The sequence below is a fragment of the Chiloscyllium plagiosum genome, chromosome 3, assembly GCF_004010195.1.
Source record: "Chiloscyllium plagiosum isolate BGI_BamShark_2017 chromosome 3, ASM401019v2, whole genome shotgun sequence".
Taxonomy (NCBI): domain Eukaryota; kingdom Metazoa; phylum Chordata; class Chondrichthyes; order Orectolobiformes; family Hemiscylliidae; genus Chiloscyllium; species Chiloscyllium plagiosum.
Genome location: NC_057712.1, coordinates 28,907,930 through 28,934,978, shown reverse-complemented (window position 1 = coordinate 28,934,978; position 27,049 = coordinate 28,907,930). Strand labels below are relative to the sequence as shown.

The 27,049-nt window shown below is 38.5% G+C and overlaps 2 protein-coding genes across 4 annotated transcripts in view; one reads left to right on the top strand and one right to left on the bottom strand.

Annotated features, from left to right (window-relative positions):
- mcph1 (microcephalin 1) overlaps window positions 1-27,049 on the top strand; it is a 323,112-nt gene that overhangs the window by 181,063 nt on the left and 115,000 nt on the right. The window lies entirely within an intron of this gene.
- LOC122541993 (angiopoietin-2-like) overlaps window positions 1-27,049 on the bottom strand; it is an 85,781-nt gene that overhangs the window by 26,036 nt on the left and 32,696 nt on the right. For both annotated transcript variants that reach the window (XM_043679289.1, XM_043679296.1), the window contains exons 3-5: window positions 21,471-21,592; window positions 16,044-16,276; window positions 14,705-14,832 (exon numbers count right to left, since the gene is read on the bottom strand). In XM_043679289.1, coding sequence (XP_043535224.1) covers window positions 14,705-14,832; window positions 16,044-16,276; window positions 21,471-21,592 — 483 coding nt within the window. The remainder of the gene's footprint in view (window positions 1-14,704; window positions 14,833-16,043; window positions 16,277-21,470; window positions 21,593-27,049) is intronic.

The following is a 27,049-nucleotide window of genomic DNA, read 5'->3' as shown; positions in this document are numbered from 1 at the left end:
GGACAGACAGACAGTGAGAGATCCCCTGTGGACATTCCCCTCAGCAATAAGTATACCATTTTGGATACTGCTGGGGGGGGGTGACCTATCAGAGGAAAGTCAGTTCTCTGGCACTGAGCCTGACACTGTGGCAAAGAAGGGAAGGGGGCAGAATAGAAAAGTACTCATGGTAGGGGACTCGATAGTTAGGGGAATCGACAGGAGATTTTGTGGTCAAGATCGGGATTCCCGGAAGATATGTTGCCTCCCTGGTGCCAGGGTCCGGGACGTCTCCGATCGGGTGTATAAGGTTCTAAAAGGCGAGGGCGAACAGCCAGAAATCGTGTTACATATTGGCACTAATGATATAGCCAGGAAAAGGATCGAGGATATAAAAAGTGATTTCAGGGAGTTAGGATGGAAGCTGCAAAGCAGGATGAACAGAGTAGTGTTCTCTAGTTTACTACCGGTGCCACGAGATAGCGAGGCAAGGAACAGGGAGCGGGCGCAGCTTAATACATGGCTGCGCAGCTGGTGTAGGAGGGAGGGCTTCAGGTATGTAGATAATTGGGAAGCCTTCTGGGAAAGGTGGGACCTGTACAAGAAGGACGGGTTGCATCCGAACTGGAAGGGGACCAATGTCCTGGGTGGAAGGTTTGCTCGAGTAGTTCGAGAGGGTTTAAACTAGTATGGCAGGGGGGTGGGAACCTGAGCTGTATGCTGGAGGTGAGAGTTGATACAGATGAGGCAATAGCAAGAGGTAAACCAGCTACTGGGAAGGATTTTCCTGGGAAGGAACCAAGGGATCAGTTAAAGTGTGTTTGCTTTAACGCAAGGGGTATTAGGAATAAAGTGATGAACTTAGAGCATGATTAGAGCTATGATGTTGTGGCCATTACAGAGGCATGAGTTTCTCAGGGGCAGGAATGGTTGCTGCATGTTCCAGGGTTTAGAACATTTAAAAAGAATAGGGAGGAGGTAAAAAGAGGAGGGAGTATAGCACTGCAAATTAGAGAGGGTATCACAGCTACAGAAGTAAATATTATCGAGGAAGGTCTGCCTACTGAGTCAGTATGGGTGGAAATTAGGAACAGTAAGGCAGCAATCACCTCATTAGGGGTTAAATACAGGCGCCCCCAATAGAAGCAGGGAGATTGAAGAAAGCATAGGTCGGCAGTTTTTGGAAAAGTGTGAATGGAATAGGGTAGTTGTAATGGGTGACTAACTTTCCCAATATTGATTGGAACCTCCTTCCAGCAGACGGTTTGGAAGGAGCTGTTTATGTAAAGTGTGTTCAGGAGGGTTTCCTAACTCAGTACGTTCACAGGCCGATGAGGGGAGAGCCCATTTTGGATTTGGTGCTTGGCACTGAGCTGGGGCAGGTGTCAGATCTTGCGGTGGCAGAGCATTTTGGTGATAGTGACCACAACTGCCTCATATTCTTCATAGCCATGGAGAAGGAGAGAAGCAGGAACAATGGAAGGATATTTAGTTGGGGGAAAGGAAACTATGATACTATCATACTGCTTTGCGAAGCATGGACTGGGAGCAATTGTTCCATGGAAAGGGCACTATAGACATGTTTAAGGAACAGTTGTTGCGAGTGATGCACAAATGTGTTCCTTTGACACAGGCAAGAAAGCGTAAGGTAAAGGAACCTTGGATAACGAGAGCGGAGGAGCTTATCGACAAAAGAAAGAAGGCAACTTACGTAAGGTGAAGGAAGCACGGGTCTTGCTCAGCTCCGGAGGATTACAGGCAGGCGAGGAAGGAGCTGAAAAATGGTCAGAGGAGAGCCAGGAGTGGGGCAGGAAAAAGACTTGGCAGGAATGATTAAGGAGAAACTAAAGGCATTTTGCACATATGTGAGGAATAAGAGAATGATCAAAGAAAGAGTAGGGCCTATCAGGGATAGCATATGGAACTAAGGAGGTAGGGGAAGCCCTAAATGAGTTTTTTGCTTCTGTCTTTACGAACGAAAAGGACTTTGTAGTGAATGAAACCATTGAGGAGCAAGTAATCATGCTGCAACAGATAGATAGAGGAAACTGTTGTGTTGAAAATTTTGACAAACATTACTGTTGACAAGTCACCAGGGCCAGACCATATTTGTCCTCGGCTGCTATGGGAAGCGAGAAATGTGATTGCTTCGCCACTTGCGAAGATCTTTGCATCCTCGCTCTCCACCGGATTCGTACTTGAGGACTGGAGGGAGGCAAATGTAATTCCTCTCTTCAAGAAAAGAAATAGGGAAATCCCCGGAAATTACAAATCAGTTAGTCTCACGTCTGTCATCTGCAAGATATTAGAAAGGATTCTACGGGATAGGATATATGACCATCTGGAAGAGCATGGCTTGATTAAATGCAGTCAGCACGGCTTTGTGAGGGGCAGGTCATGCCTCACAAATCTTATTGAGTTCTTTGAGGATGTTACTAGAAAAGTTGATGACGGTCGAGCGATGGATGTTGTATATCTGGACTTCAGCAAGGCATTTGATAAGATTCCCCATGGTAGGCTCGTTCAGAAGGTCAGGAGGAATGAGATGCAGGGAAATTTAGCTGTCTGGATATAGAATTGGCTGGTCGACAGAAGACCGCGAGTGGTAGTGGAAGGAAAATATTCTGCCTGGAAGTCAGTGGTGAATGGTGTTCCAAGGGCTCTGTTCTTGGGCCTCTACTCTTTGTAATTTTTATTAATGACTTGGATGAGGAGATTGAAGGATTGTTTAGCAAGTTTGCAGAGGACACAAAGGTTGGAGGTATCATTGACAGTACACAGGACTGTTGCAGGCTGCAGTATGACATTGCCAGAATGGAATTCAAACTGGATAAATGCGAGGTGATGAATCTTGGAAGATCTAACTTGAAAGTTGAGTACAGGATTAAAGGCAGCATTCTTGGCAGTGTGGAGGAACAGCGGGATCTTGGTGTGCAGGTACATAGATCCCTTAAGATTTCCACTCGTTGCAGCTCCATTTACTCATACCCCTATACTTATTCTCCCATTTTCTCATACTCCGACACTAAATTCTCCTGCTTTTTCATATAACGATACTAATTCTGCCATTTCCTCATATCCCAGTAGGATTCTCTTATTTCCTGATGCCCGAGTTCAAATCTCGCATTTTGGAGTGCCCTACTCTAATTCTACATTTTAATGGTGACTTGCACCAAATATCTAATTTAGGTCCACTCCACACCATTTCTTCCATTAACTATGTAGCTGCAATGATTCTCCCATGTCGTGGTCCACTGCTGTAATTCTCCAATGTTGGCGTTTACTGCATCAAATTCTAAAATTGCCAATTCTGCACTAATCCACCCTTTCGTCATGAACTGAAGAAACTGTCCCACTGAGTATTGCCTTGCCCCAACTCTCCTGTTTTGCTGTTTCCTGACATACATCTTCCACATAATGGTTTACTACTCAAAGTTTTTTCATTAATGTCGCCCTGCATCGAATGGCCACTTTCCTGCACTTTACAACATTTCTCCGACTTACTGATTCCTGCCCGTGTTCTCCCATTTAAATATGCTCTGTTCCAAGCTAACACGAGGGGTCATAGTTTTAAGCTGGTTGGAGGAATGTATAGAGGGGATGTCAGAGGCGGATTCTTTACACAGATTGTTGTGAGAGCATGGAATGCGTTGCCAGCAGCAGTTGTGGAAGCAAGGTCATTGGGGACATTTAAGAGACTACAGGACATGCATGTGGTCACAGAAATTTGAGGGTGCATACATGAGGATCAGTGGTCGGCCTGTTCTGTGCTGTACTGTTCTATGTTTACACCTTGTTTGGTGCGCTTAATTCATGATGTCAGTTTGCTTTCTGCACTAGTTGCAAACTGACAATGATTTAATGTAACTCTTGCAATTATGTGTTTTCTCCTATTTCTCTATTTCAGACGTGATTCACACAGGAACATGATCTGAAATTGGATTTTTGGCCTTCTATTTTGATTGTAAATCATTCACCAATTTCATCAATTGCCATTACTATTTATTAAAATCTTAATTATGGTACTAATGTATATTTTTCCTTTTAAATTAAGTTTAACATTAAACGCAAATATAATAAGGGATCATTTATGACTTTTCGGTTGTTCAAGAATAGAATTTTAAAATGATGCAATGCAGAAGGCAGCCATTTGGCTCATAATGCCTGTAACGGCACTTTGCAAGAAGTGCACATTAAGTCCCACTCCCTTGCCCTTTCCCATAGCCTTATGCATGTTTCCCCTTCAAGTAGTCAGCCAATTCCCTTTCAAAACTTATTACTAAATCTGCATTCACTATCCTTTCAAGCATTTGGTTCCAGATCATAAAAAATCACAGTGCAAAAACATTTATCTTCATCTTGCCTTTGGCTCAGTAGCCAATTCTTTGTCCCTTCAGCTTAGTAACCTTTCTGCTGTTGAAAATTGTTTTTCCTATATTTACATGATATGATGCTTTTATCAAACCCAATCCCCCACCCCCCAACATCTAGAGAAGCTAACCGATGTTCAAGTTTTCATTTTCAATAATGTGACATTAGAATCCCTGACTGGGTATGAACATAGAAATTAGGAGCAGGAATAAGCGATTCGGCCCCTCAAGCCTGCTTCATCATTAGACAAGATCATGGCTGATCTGATTGTGGCCTCTACTTTCCTTCTAATCCCTTCATCCTTAGATTATTCAGTAACCAGACAGTCAATCTAACTCAGCTTTAACATGTTCAATGACCTTTCCCTGATTGCTGTTTGGGGAAGAGAATTCCACAAACTAATGATCTTCTGAGGGGAAAAAAAACATTGCTTTTGTCTTAAATGGGAGGTCTTTGTTTTTGCAAACTGTGTCCCCTCATTAAACACTTCCTCACAAGGGGAGACATTATTTCAGCATCCACTTTGTAAAATTCAATCAGGAACTGTTTTGTTTATTAAGATCACCTTTTATTCTTCTAACTTCAAGCTTTTCTTCATAAGACCAACCCTTTCATCCAAGGAATCGAACAAGTAAAACTTCTTTGTACTGCTACCACTGCATTTTTTTTAAAATACGGAGACTAAAAGTCTACATAGTCCTACAAACGTTGTCTCATCAATGTTCTGTATCACTATAACGAAGCTTCCCTATTATATTCCATTCCCCTTTCAATAAAACAAAGTCAATGCCTTAATCACTTGCTGCACATAACATGCTAACCTTTTGTAATTCATGTAACAGGACACCAGATCCTCTCTACTTCAGAGTTCGGTAATCTCATTTCTTTTGAATAATGTGCTGCTTTTCTATTCTTGTTGCCAAAATGGGAAAAATTCATCGTTTCCCACATAAAACTGCATGTGCCAAATTTTTACCCTTTCTCTTAATCTATCCTGTATCCCTTTAGGGAAATCCCTGATGTCCTTTCCACAACTCAGTCTCCTACCTATCTTAATGACAGCAAATTTTGAAACCATATGTTCAGTCCCCTTCACCAAGCACTTGGTTTCCAAGATTCTAATTGAGGTCCCAGCACGAATACCTGCTGCATACTACTTAGTACATCTTGCCAAGCTGGAGTGATCCATTTATCCTGACCCTCTGTTTCCTAGTAGTTAAACAATTCTCTGCACATACTGATATGTTGCTCCCTAGATTTTAAGGTCTTATTTATATCAACTCTTGATGTGACATCATGTCAGCAGCCTTCTGCAAATCCAAGTGCACCACCTTCATAGGTTCCTGTTTGTCCACATCACCTTGTTACTACATCAAATAACTCTAATAAATTAGTCATACAGGTCATTCAGCTACATTGCGTGTTTCATCAGTGCAAATTAGTTATAACATGATTGATGAATTGTGGATGTAGTTTGGATAAAACAAACTTTCCACTGAACGAATATAGTGATTTTCTATTAGCGAGTTTCTGCAGCAATTTTCCATAGCGCAATTTTCTACAGCAATTTTCCATAGCATGATTTTTTTCTACAGTGCGAGATTGCAAATGAATACAATTGCATGTTATAACACAACAACTTGTACATCATTTCTCTTTCACACAGCCATTTTGACTATGCTGGATTGCATTAAGATTTTTCTAATTGCCCTGCTATAATCTCCTTAATTCAGAATTCCAGCAATTTCCTTATGTCGAATGCCACACGAACAAGCCTGTCGCATCTTGGTTTCTATTTCCTTCCTTTCTTAAATAAGGAATTATATTCAATATTTTCCATTCTGATGGCATCTTTCCAGAATCTAGGAAATTTTGGAAAATTATGATTAAATGCATTGAATACTGTATCTCTTTCTAAGATTCTAGGATGAAATCCGACCAAACCTTGTCAGTCTAATATTTTTCTCAGTGCTTTCCCTTAGTGACTATCGCTTTCTTAAATTCCTACCTTAAATTCAGCTTTTGATTTTCTTATCTCTTGGATATTATTCATCTTCTAAAGTGAAGACAGATACAAAATATCTGTTCAATGCTTCCTCACTTTTGTAACTTTCCATTATTAATTCTGCTGACTCACTTTATAGAGGACTAAGCTACATACTTAGCCTTTCTCTTAATACCTCGAGAAAACCTTACTATCTGTATTTATATTTCTAGCTGGTGTACTATCACACTATATATTTTCCTCTTCATTTTAGTCATTCTTTGCTGTTCTTTTAATATTCTATCCAATCTTCTGACATTGTACTGAGCTTCAAGAAACTGTATACCTTTTCTTTCAGTTTGATACTTGAACTTCTATAGTTAGCTACAAATTACACATCCTTCTATAGTTTTTCTTTCTTATCAAATCTTTCAAATATCTCCTTGAACATCACTGCATTTCTCCTATACTATCCTTCACTAATTGTGCAGTTTAGCCAGTTCTGCCTTTATGCGCACATAATCACCTTCTAATTAAGTTTGAAAACACGCACTTTGGAACGATTCCTCAAAAGGAGCCCAATAACTTAACTAATCTGTAACTATTTTGTTAACTTGTGAAAATGTACTATTTGATGGATCATGTTCTTTAATTGAGTAAATAATTCAGTACATCTAAGCTGAACTTTTTCGGCAGATATTTGTTCTGTTATATCATAGTTTGTGGTTTCCAAAATGATTACTTTGCTCCTTGATAATCATCAATCCATTACAGATGTTCTGGCAAATGTTTCTGACAATTTGGTACAATAACGTGTCAATATTGTTCTTGGCAAGAAAGCACAGATGTGATTCTGTACCTACTTGATGAAGAAAGCTCTTCAAATATTAGAATTAATTGTCTACCATTTTTAGTAATTTGGTTCCCAGTATACTGTGCTAGCTTGATTTTTACAGTTGAATGAAGTAATGCAATGTTCTCCTTCTAACAACAGAATACTTTCAGTAGAAACATAATCCATGAGAGGGCCTTGAAATTATAAGTTGTTTATAAATAAAATAACAATGGAGTAAGCCATACCTATTTTCCATTTGAATGAAGGCATTTTAAAAATTATGCCTTACTGGGGTTTTGTACTGGATATCAAGCCCTACTATCCCTGGAGACATCGAGCTGTACAGCATGGAAACAGACTCTTCGGTCCAACTCACCCATGCTGACCAGCTATCATACAGTCATTGAGTTGTACAGCACGGAAACAGACCTCTTAGTCCAACTCATCTATGCCGACCAGGTATTCTAAATTAATCCAGTCCCATTTGCCAACACTCTAAACCCTTCCTATTCATGTACCCATCCAGATGTCTTTTAAATATTATAACTATACCAACCTTCACCACTTCCTCTGGCAGCTCATTCCATACACACACCACTCTTCACATGAAAAAGTTGCTGCTTAGGTCCCTTTAAGTCTTTCCCCTAAACTTATGCCTTGTAGTTGTGGACTCTCCCAAACCAGGAAAAAGACTTTGTTTATTTACCCTATCCATCCTCATGATTTTGTAAACCTCTATAAAGTCACCCCTCAGCCTCTGACGGTCCAAGGAAAACAGCCCCAACCTATTCAGCCTCTCCCTATAGCTCAAACCCTCCAAACCTGGCAACATCCTTGTAAATCTTTTCTGAACCCTGTCAAGTTTCATGACATCCTTCCTATAGGAGGGAAACCAGAATTGCACCCAATATTCCAAAAGTAGCCTAACCAATGTCCTGTACAGCCACAACATGACCTCCCAACTCCTATTCTGAATGCTCTGACCAATAAAGGAAAGCATATTAAACACCTTCTTCACTATCCTATGTACCTGAGGCTCCACTTTCAAGGAACTATGAACCTGCACTCCAAGGTCTTTGTTCAGCAACCCTCCCCAGGGCCTTAGCAATAGGTGTATAAGTCCTGTGCTGATTTGCCTTTCCAAAATGCAGCACCTCACGCTTATCTAAATTAAATTCCATCTGCTGCTCCTTGGCCCATCCGATCAAGATTCTACTGTACCCTGCTTTTCTGTCCACTATAACTCCAATTTTGGTGTCATCTGCAAACTTACTAACTATATCCCCTATGTTCACATCCAATTCATTCATGTGAACCCAGCACCGATCCTTGTAGTTAGCTATGAAGAGGCTGATTAAATTCGGGTTGTCGTCTTTAGAACAGAGTTGAGGGGAAAACCTGATTGAAGTGTACAAGATTATGAAGGGCATGGGACTAGGTGGATAGAAAGCAGCTGTTACCCTTAGTTGAAAGGTCAATAATGAGGGGATGAAACTTTAAGGTGAAAGGCAAGAGGAGTGGAGGGGATTTCAGGAAAACCTTTTTCAACTGGGGATGGTGATCATGGCTCGCATTTCATCTTGGAGCAGTTGGAGGTTGCACACCCTGGGTGGGTTGTCAAGATTGGAAATCTGAATTGGAAATCATTCCTGATAAAGAGCTTTGTCCGAAACATCGTTTTTCTGCTCCTCGGATGCTGCCTGACCACCTGTGCTTTTCCAGCACCACTCTAATCTTGTTTCTAATCTCCAGCAATTGCAGTACCCACTTCTGCCGAGGTTGGAAATCACACAACCTTTAAAAAAGAATTTGGATAAGCACTTGAAATGTCATAATATTTAAGGTTTTGGCCCAAGTGCTGGAAAGTGGGACTTGTGCAGATTTAGACTAGTTTGTCAGTAGACCCAAAAGGCCTGAATGGTACTGTATGATTCTATGAAAATCAGCGCTGTATGAAGCATTCACAGTTTAAGTAAGACAAAGGCAAAATAGTTCCTCTACTATGTTTTAATAATATGCCTCAAACTTAACATCAAATAGTTGTTACCACTGCAACAGTAAGTTCCTTACCATGTTCTTTATAGTGGGGAAGACTTTCAGGGAGGTATATTCCTCTCCTCTGGGCTCATGAGTGGCCTAAATCCCAGTGCAAAGATTTAACCCAAAGTTGTTCTTTCATCTCCCTGGTAGGGACAAAATTATTCTGGGATACCAAACCTGGGGAAGCATTGTTGTGCAGACATTTGAAGCAGAATTGAGGGGCATGAGCTCACTATTTATTTATTTGTTTATATATTTCTCCATGGCATGGGGACCCATGGCTCATGAGCTCATCTTCATTCTCAGAATAAATGTATTCACCACAGAAGGCAAACAAATATTTAAACTTGAATAAACCTTACATAAGCTGTGGAGTATTGAATCTAGTTTACCAATCAGCTGGATCTGTTTTGAGAGATGTTTTGGAGAGAACCGCCAGAAGCAGCCTAAATGTTCAAAAATTTGTAACAGCGCCATCAATGAGGAAATAAATACCTGCTGGCAACTAGCTTGCCTCCTCATTCCTCCCAATAGATTGATCACATTCTCAGTGTGAGTGTCCATCATCTAGTTCACTAGTAATTCAGAATTTTAAAGCACTCCGCAGGGGTCTGCTACTCCAGTTTAACAATTTTCCACTCAAACTTTGAGAACAACTATATTAACCTGTCAGACTTGGTATTTCCTTTAGAAGATCCTTGGAAAGATAGGTGAGTTATGAATTCATTTTTAAGAAAGAATTTTAGAATAAATGTAGTGTTGTCACTAAACCAAGAAGTGCAGTCAAATAAGCACTTATTATTTTACAAATAGTTTAAGGTTTGGAATTTAGCATCTTCAATGAACATTTGTATGACAGCTTTGTGCCATTTTATTTGTTTCAACTGAGAATTTGAAATTCTTTTAGATAGCCCAAATTGTCAATGCACTGTATGTTGTGAAATGGATCTTGTGCAATTTGGAAAGATACTAAACTCAAGATTTGGGCTTTGATGAATTAACAAACCACACTAGAAGGAATGAATAGAGGTTTGCACTCCTAATAGGTGGCTCATCAACCATCTGGAACATAAGGATGCATTGGTATGGAGTTAGAATAGCAATTATGCCCCCCTGTCATGATTAGGCTGCACACACTAAATCGTGATGTAATTTGGAGGGTTCAAATCCAAATTCCACATGCTAAAATCTGTTTAATATTAATCTCTAACTTTAACACTCTTCCAGAATCTGATAGGTGTCATCGCAGGGTTTCTTCAGTTCAGCAAAGCATATTACTGCATCTCACTGGATTTTCTCTGTTGCCATTGGAGTCCAAAGAATTGGTTTCTAGTTGATTTGTATGAATGGTGTCCCATTGATTTGTTTGTATGCACTCAACAAAGGCTTTACTTTCTCTTTATTTCTCAATCAAACAATATCATTACATTACATAGTTCGGACGCAATTATTTTATGGTTTATTTTCCAAACTGATTTTTCATTCTGCCACAGCAGTGGGTCCTAGCATCATGAATATCTCACATTGATATTAATTTTAATTGCAATTAGCATTAGTTTTGTTCCACTTGTCTTTGTGCCATTAAAGCTGTAATAGCCATACTCCTCGTAGTTAGAATTAGGTTTATCTTTCTTCTCTAAACTACCATTCTACATAATGTTCTACTCTTTGCAGTACATTGTATACTAATATGTTGAAACAATAAATGATATGCACAGTTTAGTTAATAATCATGTTAATTACCTGTTGAATGAGCAGAAGCATAAAGTACTGAAATAAAATAAGCCGCAAAATATGTCCCCAACAGTGACCCATATGTCACTCTACTTCAGGGCATCACTCAAGGATCAAAGCTTCTTTCACATCTATGTAATCAAAACAATTTAACGTAGTCCTCACAGAATCGCGGTCAGTTGATTGTTCCATTGCACAACCCTGTCCCTTTGAGACTTAGTTTCCTCCGAACTGTCATTTCCATTGACTCACAATTAGATGGTTTATTTGTGATTGCAGGCTACATAATTTTTAATCAAAGACTGTTGTGCTCACTACTTCCCAACTGTGATAGGGCTCCTTATTCTGCCACAGTGAAGGTATGCAGGCCCTCGGGCATCCAAGCTTCCAACAGCTTTCTCAAATCAACTTTGAATAGGCTATTAATTGCCATATCAGGCAGTCAAAAAATGATTTATTCGGTGTACAACACCCTGCACAAAACATCATTGTGGAAGGTCAGAGGTTTACTTTACTCTCACTTAGAGTTGAAATGTCCCAGAGAAAGAAGCGCTATTCTATTGCCTTCAAAAGTATTACTTATTATAGCTGATTTCTGCTCAATTTAGAATCATTTTAATACTGAAAACTTGTTGACTTGCCTACACTTGAACACAATTTTGACTGGCCCTTAAATGTAGATTCAACTCATTGGCATCTCATTCACAGATTTATCTTGTAGTTCAGGGCCTTTCATGTGACCTCTATAGAGTTTTTAGAAACTAAAAAACACTTTTATTTGTATGTAGAATTGATCTGGAGTGCTGCTGTTCTGTGTTCATTCTCAGCATTCTCAATCACTTGAAAGATATTTGTGGTTACTTCATGTCTTGGCCATTTTAACTCAACATTTGATGCTCATTTGAAAACAAAACTATTCACCTCTTCAATCCAGTTCCAGATTGGTTTTTGTCAAGCCTTTTTCATCTGCTTCCAAACATTTCACATGGGGAGAAACTAGAGATGATCCAGTTGTTCCATCTATTCTCTTAGAAAGTAGTTTAATCTGGTCTTCATAATATGTCCAGATGTCTGTCCTTCTAGGTCAGCTGCATTGCCCCAAAACTATTTGTATTTGTTGATGAAAGAAAATATTATTTGTGTTGTTGTCACACCTCAGTATTCCAGATTTTTGTTTTGGAAGTGTGTCAGATTGACTTAAGTATCACATTCTTGAAACAATAGCGATTCCCAACTAAATAGCTAGGAATAACCCAGTAAGTAACCAGCAAGTCAGAGGAAAGGCAGGAACAATTTAGGTCAAAAAGCAAACCATCAGTAGAGTACAGTCAGCAATAGTGATCAGTTACAGAAGCATACAGCACAGAAACAGACCCTTCAGTCCAATTCAAGTTTCCCAAACTAAACTAGTCCCACTTGCCTGCGTTTGCCCCATATCTCTCTAAACCTTTCCTATTCATGTACCTGTCCAAATGTCTTTTAAATGTTGTAACTGTACCACTTCTTCTGGCAGTTCATTCTACACCCAAACTATGCTCTGTGTGAAAAGTTGTCACTTTTAAATCTTTCTCTTCTCACCTTTAAAATATGCCCTTTTGTTTTGAACTCCCCTAAACTACGTAAAAGACATTTGTTGTTCAACTTATTATGTCCCTCAAAATTTTATAAACCTCTATAAGGTCATCCACCAACCTCCTACGCTTCAGTGGAAAAAAGTCCCAGCCTATCTAACTTCTTCTCCTTATAACTCTCACTCTCCAATCCTGGCAGTTTCCTTGTAAATCTCTTTTGAGCCCTCTCCAGTTTAGTAATATCTTTCCTATAGCAGGAAGACCAGAACTCCAGTTTACTCCAGAAGTAGCCTCACCAAAATTCTATACAATCTCTACATAATGTCCCAACTCCAATACTCAATGGTCTGAGCAATGAAGGCAAGTATGCTAAATTATTTACAAAAATGTTAATCATTTTAACAGAATCGACTTGGACTTAGAATCCTTATAATGCCTGGTATCATGACCTATGGTATGGTAGCTCTGCGAGTTAGTATAACTACAAAAACACATTCATCTATTAATTACTGCGCAATGAAACTCTGTCTCTCCTGAAAACAAGTGTAAACCAATGCAGGTCATCATACGGAATATACACTTCAGCAGCAGAAAGTGTTAGAGTCATCCTGGGTATATGAATAGGAAGGGTTTGGAGGAATATGAGCCGGGTGCTGGGAGGTGAGGCTAGATTGGATTGGGATATGTGGTCAGCATGGATGGGTTGGACCAAAGGGTCTGTTTCCAAGCTGTACACCTCTGTGACTCTATAATTAGTTAATCATCTCCTTAATGAAAGTTATATTTGCAGCTTTAAGGTGGTTTCTATCTGAAAGTTAACAGAATAATTCAGAGGGCCACCTTGCAGTAGAGTGGTTGTGCCTTACCCTGAACCAAGAGACCCGGTTCAACTCCCAGCTGCTCCAGAAGTATGCAATAAAATCTCTGATCAGGTTGATTAGAAAAAAGGTTAATTTTTTTCTTAAAATATTCAGTTTTAAACATTCTTTGACTCTAAGCAATGACACATGAGAATCATTTTAAATTTGAATTTCACAATAGCTTCCAAATCTGAATAGTTTCTTGTCAAATGATGGTTGATTTTCTTGGGATGAAGTTGATAGCCTAAGGTGTACAAATCCAAACTGGCAACAGAATGTTATATTGTATAATACTCTTAATTTAATTAAAAGCAGTATCGGGGGGACTCATTACAGTGCAGGGGGTCATTCAGCCCATTATGGCTCTCCAAAAATATAAGGGAATTAGTTTCATCACTCCATCTCACCACCTTAACCACCCCCCCATCCCAACTATATTGCCCTGCATTTTTTCCTTCTCATGCATACCTCCACTTTCCTTTTGATTGCTATTACTACATCTGTTTCTACCACCATTTCAAATGCATGTGGTACATTCCTGATCACAATTTGCTGTCAGATAATTTTGCCAATTACCTTAAATTTGCATCCTCTATTTACTAACCTGCCAGTCAGTTTCTCCCTATTTACAGTAACAATCTACTCATACTTTTGAATGCCTTTACTCGGCCTCCCCGAATCTTATCTCATCTAAGGAGACTACTCCCTTTTTTCTAATGTTTCCACATCACTGAACTTTCTCATCTAGTAAATAATTTGAGACATTACCATTCATCATGTAATATCAGTGTTATATATTTTTTAAAAACTTGTCTGACTGAACCAGCAAATAACATCGCATGTTAAAATCAATGAGGTACATAAAAATTGGAGTTACAAAGCAAGTTAGCTTTTTCCATAACTTTATTTATGGGTTGGTAATAGACACAATTTATTTGTCATCAATTTGTACCTGTATCAAACCCTTAAGACAAAATCACCTTAAACTTGACACCAGGAAAAGGAAGATGATAATCTAGGGAGTTACAAAAGCTTGCTAAGATTTTAAGGAAGACCAGGCTTCAGACTACAGGCCAAGATATTGCTCATCAGTAAATATTGGTTCTCACGTTGTCTCAATTAACATTATAATTACCAAATCAAATGAAATTATTTCTTGGGTTAAGGTTATTTCTTGATTTGTTGCAAAGGAAGTTGCTTAAAACTATAGTGATAACATTAATATTGCTCCTATTTTCTAATAAATCCTATGAAAATGTAATATGAGGTTACATTTCATAGTGTTTGTACTCAGAGCTGTAATTAATAAGTTCTCACTGTCAACACTTACCTGTTTTGGTTGAGTGGTGTTTGATACAAAAAGTGTATAGATCCCATTTGCTCGAAGTCCTGATTTGTAAGCATCAGCACAATCTTTAAAGTGGATTTGTTCCTCTTTGATTACAAATGGGCTTTTGGCTGTAATATGAAACAAGTGACAATCTAACTTATCAACAATAATTATTTTAACCAATAGTCTTTGCTTATTCCCATTGACTCATTCAAAGAATTTGCACCAATTGAGCAGCTTTAATTATTGGGATTTGAGAGTTGTGGCTGCAACTGGGTTCATTGGTACAGTATTTCCAAACAAAACTGGGAGTCAAGTAAATGAAGTCCTCTTAAGGAATTAAAGTACATAGTAACCAAAGTGGGAATATTGTTTTACACTGGTCAAAAAAATAAATATTGCACAGGTTTAGTTATTAGAGTTAGAAACGCATTGGGAGATTTTCTTTTATGGTACAGTTTATAGCTATAATAGAAAAAAGATAATACATGACTATCAACTACAGGGCTGAATTCATGAGTCCTGGTAGTATTGTAATTTTTGTGTAATGTCAAAAGGAATTTCAAACAATGCCTGTCATTTTTACCCATCCACTCACCCTCTTAGTAAGGAATACAGGAAATACCTTGCCTTGAAAATCTACGAGTTACAGTTTATTGCTTTCATAACAACTTGCAACTGAAAGCTTCATTGTAAAAGTTTACACTGTTTCATCTCTGGGGAATGCACACGGACAGTAATTTAAATGACAGCAGCCAGATTTTACTAACTAGTACAAATGAGATTCATTTTAAAAGTTAGCGCTCCTCGTCTTGTACCTTCTGTCTTCAGCTTATATTTATTGAAGTCCCTGTTTTATTTTTGTGATAACAAGTATTTGGAATAACATATTGTAAAAGAACAGTAGACAGCAAGCAAATAAACAGTAGACAGAAACTTGATTGAGTTCAAGATTGGTTCAGTTTTGCCAAGGACTGTCAATCTGCAGATTTATGTAAACATTTTCTTAAAATGGTCCATGACAAGAGATATCAAATTAAACCACAGCATTGTTTTTAAAATAATGTCTTGCCATTTTTTTTGTTGGCTCATGGGGTTTTCATTAGCAGCAAAGCATTTGTTGTTCTGAACTTTTCTTGGATTTAAGCAATTGAAGATGTTCTTCAACAGGGTACTTGTAGTCTGTCTTCAATAAACATTAATGGTTTGTTCCTAAGAACAAGTTAAAATTTACGTTTGTGCTTAAGCAGACCATTGCAAATATTTTGTATCACTTGACTTTTAAAGAATCACCCTGTCGCTGAGTCAAGAGAGTTGAAAATAATGGGCAAATACTCACAACCATCAGGGGATACGAGGTTAATCAGATTGTGAACAGTTTCCATCAAGTTAAGCTGCTGTTTCTGAATGACTGTGTTGTTCAATGTTGCTGTAACCAACTGCTTTTCCAGTTCCTCGATTATGGAATTCTGTCGTGTTACTAATTCTTGGAGCTGCTGTTTTTCTTGTTTCAGTGTTTCAAGTTCAGCTGCATGTTTTTCTTCCATTTCTAAGACTTTTTGTTCCAGTAAACTAACAAAAATGAAACAAAGTTATGTTAATGCAGCTTTTGCATGCAGTTGTGACTAGGGTGACCACAGTAGATAGGAAATTTATTATCTTACAGTTGAGAAGTGTATCACAGCACAGCATGTACCCTTATTACCTTCAAAGGCAAAACAGTGTGGATGCTGAAAATCTGAAATAAAAACATAAAATGCTGGACATGTCACTTTTAATGTAAAGAGATAAAAACTGAGTTAATGTTTCATATTTGTGACCTATCCTAAAAGTTCCAAGAGAGCACATTCTGTAAAGTGACTTTCACTGATGATAGCCCCCTGACAACAAAGCTCAATTGTCATGAAAACCCATCTAGTTCATTATTGTTGTTTTATATAGGAAATCTCCCATAATTACCTGGTCTTGCCTACATATGACTCTACAACATCGACTATACAATATTGCGGTTGACTCTTAACTAACCCCTCAAATGATTAAACACACCAAGTATAATTGGAGCTGGGCAATAATTGCTCACCTTTCCACGTGTTATGAAAGAAAATTAACAAATTAGATTTAACATGGATTTTTCTGAAAATAGTTGTGTATTTAAATTCAGTCTGATTTACAAAGGAAAAGCTATATTTACTACTGAGACATGCTTTTCAATAGGAAAGTTTTTTAAAAAGTTTAATTTGACATTTTGGCAAAAAGTGAAAAGCAGTAAAATCACCATGCAATGTCCTATAACTTGTCCATCAAGGATAATTGCAACAAATATGTAAGCAAAGGACATGATGTACTGCAAACTGAAATTTTCTCTGCCAACATAGTTATATGTGTCTATTTTTATATCAATTTACAATCTCTGCATTATTGAGGAAGTATGATGTTAAAAGCTATATTTCTAAATACCTGAAGAACCTTTGGAAAATAGTGACAAAACATTTAAGGATGGTTCATTATCTGATCAATTTAATTCTGCCATGATTATTGAAACAGAAAATGGTTTTTGGTATCGTTACTGTCAATTCTTGTCTTGACACTTCACTTGAAGTTTACAGTCGTACTGAGAGACTCCAAAGCGAATTCTGGAGCAAAACATTCTATTCTATGGAGAATTAGCTTATTTTATTCCTGTTATGTTCTACAAATTGTTTATTGAATCCATAGCCCAGTTGATTGCGGTACAAGAAATGGAATGCAAAAAATTGTAATGTGAGCTTAAGTCAACTTTTATAAGCGACAACACTGGACACATGATACACTGCTGTTCCCTCATTTCTACTTTTCCAAGCTGTTAAATCTAACTGACCCTTGGACTCAAGTTTAAGCTTGTAACACATCTTAGGAAGTAAATCAACTAGCCATCTGTGACAGACAAAATATTAATGCAAAAACCAACCCTTTCTTAGAGTTTTACACTATTCAATAATTGGTTGTCCAAGCAGAGAATGACTAAATTATAAAACATTTGCAATAATTAGTATCCGCTGTTTCCAAAAGCTTAATCTTTTGCCGGAGAAATTTCAAGCAAACAATGTTTGAATTAATAGAGTTTTAAGAAAACGGTTTGTAATTAAGAGGACATAACTATAGCGACATAAAGGACTAAACACTTATGGTAATGAGTTCAGTGGAGCTTCACCCATTTAGAGTTTGGTTCAAATACAGCCCAGAAAGCTTAGACAAACCCAGTCTAATCTAATGGCAAATTGATTCAACAATGCACAACTGATAATAAAACAACCAAGGAAAAGCAATTCTGATTCAGTAACCAACTCCTGAAAAAATTCTTCTTACTGCATCACGTTCTTTGATCAGATTTCCTTTAGACAGAGCTAAGGAATTCCAATGGATCAGATCAAAGCTCTGCCGCCCTGTTATGAAATAGTAGTGTGGACAATCTAACAAATAATTGAGGAGAAACCTCCAACCCTAGCAATGGAGGAGCCCAGCACGTTCATGCAGAAGAGTAGGCTGAAGCCTTTGTAACTGTCTCCAGCCAAAAATACTGAAGGTTGAGATGGATCAACCACTCTGCTAAGCTTTCCCGAGTCTTCAGATTCCCTCCATGTGAGATGAAGAAATGGCTGAAGTGGCTGGATATAGCAAAGCTAATGGCCATGATGATTGTTGTATTTATGTGTACATGCATGTGCACCAAAAATAACTGTGCTCTTCAGTAAATGGTTCATTATGGACACAATACTGGCATCTATTGGACAATGTTCAAAATGACCAAGTAACAGCATGTCCATGAAAAGCAAGACAAATTGTGATGAATGTTAAGCTGTATTGATTATATTTTGGGACTGTCTCTTTAATCAAGGAAAACTGGAGGAATGAAGGTTGTCAGACAATCAGAGAATCTCTAAAATGTGAAAAGAAGCCATTCAGCCAATCAAGTCTGCACAAAGAACTGTGGATGCTGGAAATCAAAATCAAACACAAAAATCAAAATTGCTGGCAAAACTCAGCAGGTCTGGCAGCATCTATGGAGAGAAATCAGAGTTAATGTTTCATGTTCAGTGACCCTCCAGAGCATCCCACGCAGACCCAGCTCCCTCACCCCATTCCCTGTAACTCCACATTTAACATGGCTAATCCACCTAACCTGCACAACCCTGAACACTATGGGACAATTTAGCTTGGCCAATAGACTTAACCTGCACATCTTTGGACAATGGGAGGCAATCCATTCAGGCACTGGGAGAATATGCACACTCCACACAGACGGTCACCCAAGGTTGGAATCAAGCCTGAGTCCCTGATGCTGTGATGCAGCAGTGCTAACCACTGAGCCACCATGTCATTCATGTCATGTGATCTTCTATGAGTTTTGCCCCACAGCAAGACTGTACAATTGTGTTATCATGGGACAGGAGAACTCAATTCAGAAGATTTTGAAATGTATGTATGCTTTAGAACCTGAAAAAAGGGATGAGCAGCACAGTTGGTTGTAATCAGATTTTCAGTCTGAGTTTTTAGGCAGAGAGGAAGAGAGAGAGTTTGAATATGAAAGACTGCTGCTGGCATAATCAGCAGAGCAGCATAGGCTGCAAATCCTCTGCAAGCCACCAGATAGAATGTGGAAGGAAAGGTAGTCTCTTGTCAAAGAGACATATTCCATGACCCTCTAAAGACTCAAGATTTGTCCTTAAGGCCATGAGGACAAATTGCCACAATGAGCCTTACTGCTGGTAGTCTGTTCAGAATTTTTCAGAAAATTGAAGGAAATAGCTTTTGACAGTCACAGAATATCATCACTCAATGAAGTGAAAAGATGTGAACCCAATGAATGTAACCCTGTGGAGAGCAGATTATAAAGCTTTTACATATAAATACAAATATGTGTGGGGTTTGGATTATTGGTTGTGTAAAGAGGTTATAAGGGTTATCTTTTCTGTAGTTTAGTTTTCCTACTGGGTATTAAATGGCAGCTTGAATTTTATCTGTTATAGTAAAAGTGTTAAAACTTGAAATTATCTTGTTCAGTTCCTTGAAGTTGGATCACCAAGTCCTCAATTCCTTTGTTTAAAGTTATCAGTATCTAAGGTGATCACAAAAATATTCAATTCAACCAATTAATGTCCCACCGCCATTCATCTTCCGTGAGAACTGTGCCTTCATACATTCCAGCAGCAAAATAGCCCACAGTACAACAGGAAGTGTCAAGATTGGTCACATACAATCTGTCATTTACTCCTTACCCCTTATGACAGGAGGACCCAGACTATGACCACCTCAGCAGAGCCTGGACTGGTATCAGAATCTGCTATCTAATTGCATTGCTCGGAAGCCCTGAACAAAGGTTATCCTCTTTGACTGGACCAAGACCTGCTGATAACTGGGACAAGATTTCTAGAAATGTGCTTGCACTAAATGTAATAACAAGACAGCAAATGATATAACCTGCTATCTCTGGCTGAGGGACAGTGAGCAAAAAGGCAACGCAGGGATGCGGTGAACATCATGGTAGGCTCAGAGTGAGTGAGCCTGGAGATACAATCTGGTGTAGGCCCCTGAGAACACAATGTAATTGCTGCAGCATTACAATGAGGTACAGCATTAAAGTGCAGAAGCATACTTTAATTGGATTGGAGATATGCCATGGGAATTTTTAAGAGGTTGGCATGTGTCGGATACCAATGTGAAATGTGTATGGACAGAACCCATAGAACATGTCCAAGATGTTTGTGCCTATGTCCATTATGCTGTTTGCTCTAATTGGTTGCGAGTTTAATCCACCAGAAGCCTGCTCTGGTGTCCTTTATTTTTAATTTTCCCAATGGCTAGTTTGCATGATGAGTTTGGTAAGATCATTAGCAAGGCATTTAACAAGCAGTAAAGAGCATCAATGAGGCACTAGCCACTTCCTGGCGAGAAGCGTAGCAGATCACTTGAGAAAAGTGAAAAAGATGCAGTGAGATGATCTCAACGTCAAAATTAGCCTCACTGAACATCTTGCCCAATGCTGCCACACATTTTAATATATGGCACATTGTTTATTTCCTGATAAGATTCTGTGTGTTGTGTATTATGAAGGAATTTTGTATTCTCCATATTCCTATTAGATGCTGATGACATAAATTTACATTGTAATTACACTTACCCTCTGCAAGTAAATCTATAATGTTCTCAATAGTAGGAAAATGTATTTAATGTTATACTTTTATCTGCAGGTTCCATTATAAATCTGAGCAAAGTGATTCATAATGGCTAAAGATGTGGGAAGGATCTGCATGCATAACATATAGATTTTAAAATGCAGGGACATCATTTTTAGATATTCTTTCATGGAATGTGGGCTTTGCTGGCGAGGTCAGCATTTGTTACCTATTTCTTGAATTGACTTTGAGGGTAGTTAGAAATCAACCTCTGGTATGGATCGAATCACATGTAGCCAGACGAGATAAGGATGACAGATTTCCTTTCATAAAAGACATCAGTGAACCAAATAGATTTTTACAGGAAGCAACTCTGTTTTTCGTTGATTTAATTGATTGGTGTGATTTGAAACCATGACCCAGAACAAAAGGCTTGGTCTCTGACTACTAGTCCAGTAATAGCAACGTCGTGTGACTAAATACTCTTGAATTTAGTTTCAGGCACTGTCAAAACAGACAATTTCTTGGGAACACTAGCAGTTAACAGACAAAGAATAAATGTTAAGTTTTAATACAGTAATTGTTAGACGTACTGTTAACTGAAGGACACTTACCCATTCTTTTCATGTAGTTTAGTAATTTCGTTAGTTTGGATCATTATTTGTTTTTCCAATTTATTGGTAGAGAGAGAATTTTCCAAAAGCTGAAGCTCAAGTCTAGATGTTTGATTCAAAACCTGGAAAAATTAGATGAAGTATTTATCCAAGAGGGAAAAATGATACTTAAAATGGTTGAATGCTATTTTCATTAAGCATGATAACTTTTTCTAGTTGTTGAGTGTTTCTCTTGGCATATTCAGATTTTTTTTATTTTAAAAGCTGTTTTGAACAACTGTTACTGTAAAAATAATACAATAAAATGTTTTGGCATCTGAAAATGGCAGATGTTTTATATTCATGGATGGGATTTCAACATTTCTTATGAAGTTGTTATTATTGTCCATCTCAAGTTGCCCCTGAGAAGTGTGGAGATGAATTGCTTTCTTAAAATGGTGTAGATACAACCAGAGTGCTATTAGAGAGGAAACCCCAAGAATTTGACCCAGTGACACTGAAGGTTGATAAATGGTAACCGCATGGAGGCAGGCCATTCAGCCCATTGTGACCATGTTTGCACTCTGGTACAGCAGTAGAACTAGTTTCCACCACCTTGCTCCACATCCCATTTCCCATAGCTGAGTGTTTGTGTTATTTGGGTGTTTATTTAATTTATGATCCTCGTAGAGACTAAATTGAAATCAAATTTGCAAAAACTGGAAAACCAAAAAGATCACCCCACAAGATTTCAAGTTTTAAGAATTTTACTGTGACAAGTAAACCAAAGCAAAATTGACTGAAGCTTTTTTTAATTTATACTCAAAATTATATAAATGACATTTCTGTTTATCTTTTAATACAACTGAAAATCTCTGGCTGGGGCTATAATTATGTTGTGCTTTAAGGAAACGCTTCATTCTTCAGGAAGCAGTCCTAAAGTTCTTTTCAGCTGAATAATAGTTTCCACACGGACAAATCATACATTACTCCCAGCTTCCATCTGGTTTTCTCCTCTCCCTGTTTTGTGTTTCACAGAGCCATGATAATATTGCTTGACTGCCAAAAGGTGCTTCTTTCAGTTTCCAGTGATGTTTCCGAACAACTAACAACAGTCAGAAAATCTGGTGAATATTTCCTCCTGGTCACAGCAGGATAACACTTCCAGAACTTTCATCTATCAGATGTGTTTCTTTGAGAAATTGTCAGTCCTGCAACATTCCACTCCAGTAGCTTATAGAGAACACAGAGCTTTCTCTCTTTGCTGGCCACAGCCGCTGTCATCTCCCCTCTCTCTCTTTGTGTCCACATCTTGGAGATTAAAATCTATCCACATTCTACACATCTGCTCTTGCCATTGTTTGCAGATGTTAGTGTATCTTCACTTTGACTACAGCAAATCAACCTGAGTCCCACTGACCTCACAGCAACCAAGCCAGCCCAGGCTTTCTTTCAGGCAGGATTTGGAGCAGATCACGTGATCCCTTTTATAACTTTACTTTCAATTATACAGCCACTATAAAACATAACAAACTTAATGACCATGTTCTTATAACAAATTCCCTTTCCAAAGCAGCGATATAGTCTGCTGATTCACACCTTAAGGAAGTACATTCCACATCAGGTATGGTTCCACAATAACTGGTTCTTTGGCTTTTTGTCACTGGATTGTTTGTTGTGTTGACTTTAAATACGCTGTGATTTTAAATACGCTATCACATCTCTCACTCTTCCCTTCTCGAAAGGGAAAAACAGCTTCTCCAACTCTTTTGCATAAGTGATGTCCCTTACCTCTTAGACCATTCTCATTAATCTTTCTACACCTTCTCTAAAATCTTCACATCCTTCCTGAAGAGTGTTGCCCACAACTGGTCATATTCTAGCTGAGGCGGAGCCAGCATTTTATAAAGGTTTGTTATAAGTTTATATCTTCGTACTCTATTCCTCTAATTATGAAGCTCATTATTCCATATGTTCTTTTTTCTTAATCACTTTCTTAATGTGCCCTGCCACCTTCAACAACTTGACTAATGTCTTGTAAAGAAAGGTCGAACAAGTGAGGCTTGTATCTCCTGGAGTTTAGAAGAGTAAGGAGCAAATTGATTGAGACACATGAGATCCTAAAGGGTTATGACAGGATGCATATGGAAAGGTTGTTTCTATGGGAGAATCTAGAAAACATGAGGGGTTACTTATTTGACTCAGAGGCAAGGAGATTTTTTTTCTCCACAGACAGTCATAGATCTTTTGAACTCACTCTCCCTTAAAAACCCAGCAATTTGAATATTTTGAATACTGAAGTAGATAAATTCTTCATAAGCAAAACGATGAAAGGTTATTGAGGTAAAGCAAGATTGTGAAATAATCTGATCAGCTATGATCTTATTGAATGGCAAAGTGGCCAAATGGCTGCCTTTTGCTCCAAATTTGTATGTTTGTATGATTTGTGCACATGGATCCCAGCTCCTTTTGTTCCTGTGCCCCTTAGAATTTTGTTAGCTCCCTTTTGTTCTTGTTACCAAAACGTACTGCTTCATACCTCTCTACATTAAATTTAATCTGTCACATGTCTGCTGCTTCATTGGCACAAGAGGGATGGGATGGTTATTTGTGCCAGTACTGCCACAAACCGATACATCTATAATAGGTATATCAGAGAAGATGGGATCAAGCACATTTCCCCTCATTTTGGTTTTCTCACCACAGGCCTGGCTGATATGTCCTTCCAGATTCATTCAGCTTAGTTAGTACTGCTTAGCCACTCTTGGTGACTGACATTGGCCCCCACCAAGAAAATACATCTGTATCCTTAGCATTATCCATCCCATTCCCAATCCAAGGTGAGGACAGAATAGGACACTTCAGCCAGAGTTCACGCCCCCACACCGCCACCATTCATTTCTTTTATAAAATTCTCTTTGGTGATTCTTTTCTCTCTTCTTTCTTTTTGGCGACAAGCCTCAGCGCGGTCTTGGTGAGGCATCCATTCAACCTGGCATGGCAGTATCCCGGCCCCCAGCTTGGTGGTCTCCCGACCCCAGCATGGTGATTTTTATGCCCAGTCTTACCTCAGCGTGGACATCCGGCCTCCACGTGATTTCAAAGCGGTCCCCTGGCGTCAAAAGGAAGCCAGACGCAGTCTGGAGCAGACTGGAGGAGAGGTGCCAGTGAATTCCATGAACTGGTTTGGAAGGATGACTGTTCTGAACTTCTTATTTCTCTATTTTTTAATTTATTCCTACGATCGGTAATGCTGGACTATTTATTTCTTTACTTTTCTAATGTTTTTTCCCCAAGAACTTGTACTGAAGAATCTGTACCTAGGTACCTTATACCTAAAATGGCGCAGTAAGTGGTAACTTATAAACTTTTCACTGAACTCATTTGAGTACATATGACAATAGAGCTAATTCAGTTCAGTGCTCCTGGTGCTCAATGTAGAGGATCATTGTGGGTAACCAGCGGTTAATAATCAGGAGTTTTCTGTGTTCATGTTGGATCTGAGTGCTTAATACTTCCAGGGGTTCAGTCTCAAAAACGCAGGTCTTCCAGAGCAACCATCTTCTGATTGTATACCACTGTCTTACTACCTCAGCTAGGTCTGTCCTGTAAATGGAAATTCATCAGAGACTTCAGACAGTTAAATCAATATAGAATGAGCCTTCCTTAATTCCTTTAAAGAATGTGAAATGAATCATAAGACCATTTGAAGCAGGAGCAGGAACAGGCCTTTCAGCTCCAGGAGTTGGTACCTTTTTAAATTGTGTCTCCTAGTTCTAGATTCTGAGGGAAACATTCCTGTTAAGCTCCCTCAGAATGCTAAGCATTCCCAAGGATAGTAATGGAGGAATTGATCTGAGGAATGATATCATGCGCCAAAGAAACTCTTGTTGGGATTCAAACATCCTGGAGTATCATAAATAGTGTTCCTCAGGAGCCATTTTTCATGCTTTGACAATGAGTATTAACAGATTATACTGCTGCAAATCTGATTCTATCTTCACTGGTTATTTCCTAACAGGCTTTACAAGCACAGAGCAATTGGATAATAGCCTAAAGTGTAGTTTTCCTTTCTTTGCTCCAGTGGCAATTTCACCAAATTGAGCACACTGACACCATCATCCCTCAGCTCTGAATGAACCTGGTCATTGCCAGCTTATCACTCGCTAAGTTCACTTAGCTAACCTATGTTTTTGCCTTGTTGCTTTTGCTTTGCTGACTGTGATGGGAAGTTGAGATATGAGCAATTTGATCTTCCTAACTCATAAGAGCAAAAAACAAACCATTCTTTAATTCACTTATTACAGTGTGCACTGGCACAAATGTTAGTCCGTTGTTTTGTCTGCAAATTGGTGTCACTGTTCTAGGTACCTAAGTATCTTTTGATCTGGAAAAGTAGTTGTGGTTATCCATGCCAAGAAATGTGTTCATTTTAAGCAGAGCAGTCGATATTTAGTCCATTAGTTTACATATGGAACAGATGTCTTCAGCTACAACTTATAATCAATACAAATCCTGAGTAAAATCCTAATGGCATTTCATACATTTAGAGGTAGGAAGGGAAACATTTTCAGTAATATGATCAACTAAGTGATATAATCAGCAACAAAATGCAATAACATCAGAATCCACTTTTCAATCAAAATAGCTGGATTTTTTGCCTTGGTTTAAAAAGAAGTTCAGCATGAGAATGAGTAGAGACTGTGTGGACAAAGCAAGAACAAGGGACAAGAATAGAAAAGAACTACAGGTAGAGTAATTAGGCAAAAAATGAAAAACAATACAAAGATAGGTTCAAAAGAGAAACAAAATACATGTTTACCTTCAAGAAAGATATGACTGAAAGGGTGTGACACTGTGTAGTTTGAACAACTAAGATTCTAAAGGGGCTTGATGAGGATGTTTCCTCTCAGAATCTATAACGAGGGGACACAGTTTAAAGATAAGGGACCTCTCACTTAAGACATGAGAAATTCCTTCTCTTCAGAAGGTTGTTGGAACTCTTGCACAAAAAGCAGTGAACACTGAGCCAGTGAATTAGAAAGATTGTTGATTTACAAGAGGCTAGGAGGTTTTGAGGAGTGGGTAAAAAAGTTGAGGCCACCATCTGATAAACTATGATCTTATATGCATTTTTTTCTTCAAAGAAAATATGACTGAAGGGGCATGACAATGTAGTCTGAACAAATAAGATTCTGAGGGAGCTTAACAGGAATGTTTCCCTCAGAATCTAGAATGAGGAGACACAATTTAAAAAGAAGGTACCAACTCCTGGAGCTGAAAGGCCTGTTCCTGCTCCTGCTTCTGCTTCAAATGGTCTTATGATTCCTTTCACATTCTTTAAAGGAATTAGGGAAAGCTCATTTTAACTGTCCGAAGCCTCTGATTAATCTCCATTCTTCAAGACTTAGTTCCTACCCTACCAGTACCTCTTGTTTTTACAGATTGTAGTACAGTATTGGAAAGATAAAACTTGGTTTATAAAGCTTGTGTGTGTGTTTTTTTACATAAATAAAATTACTGCCTGATTTAACTTGCTACATTACTTGTTATGAATCCCCCTCTTTAGCTCTTGTTATGTCTTGTTTTTATTTATGCTT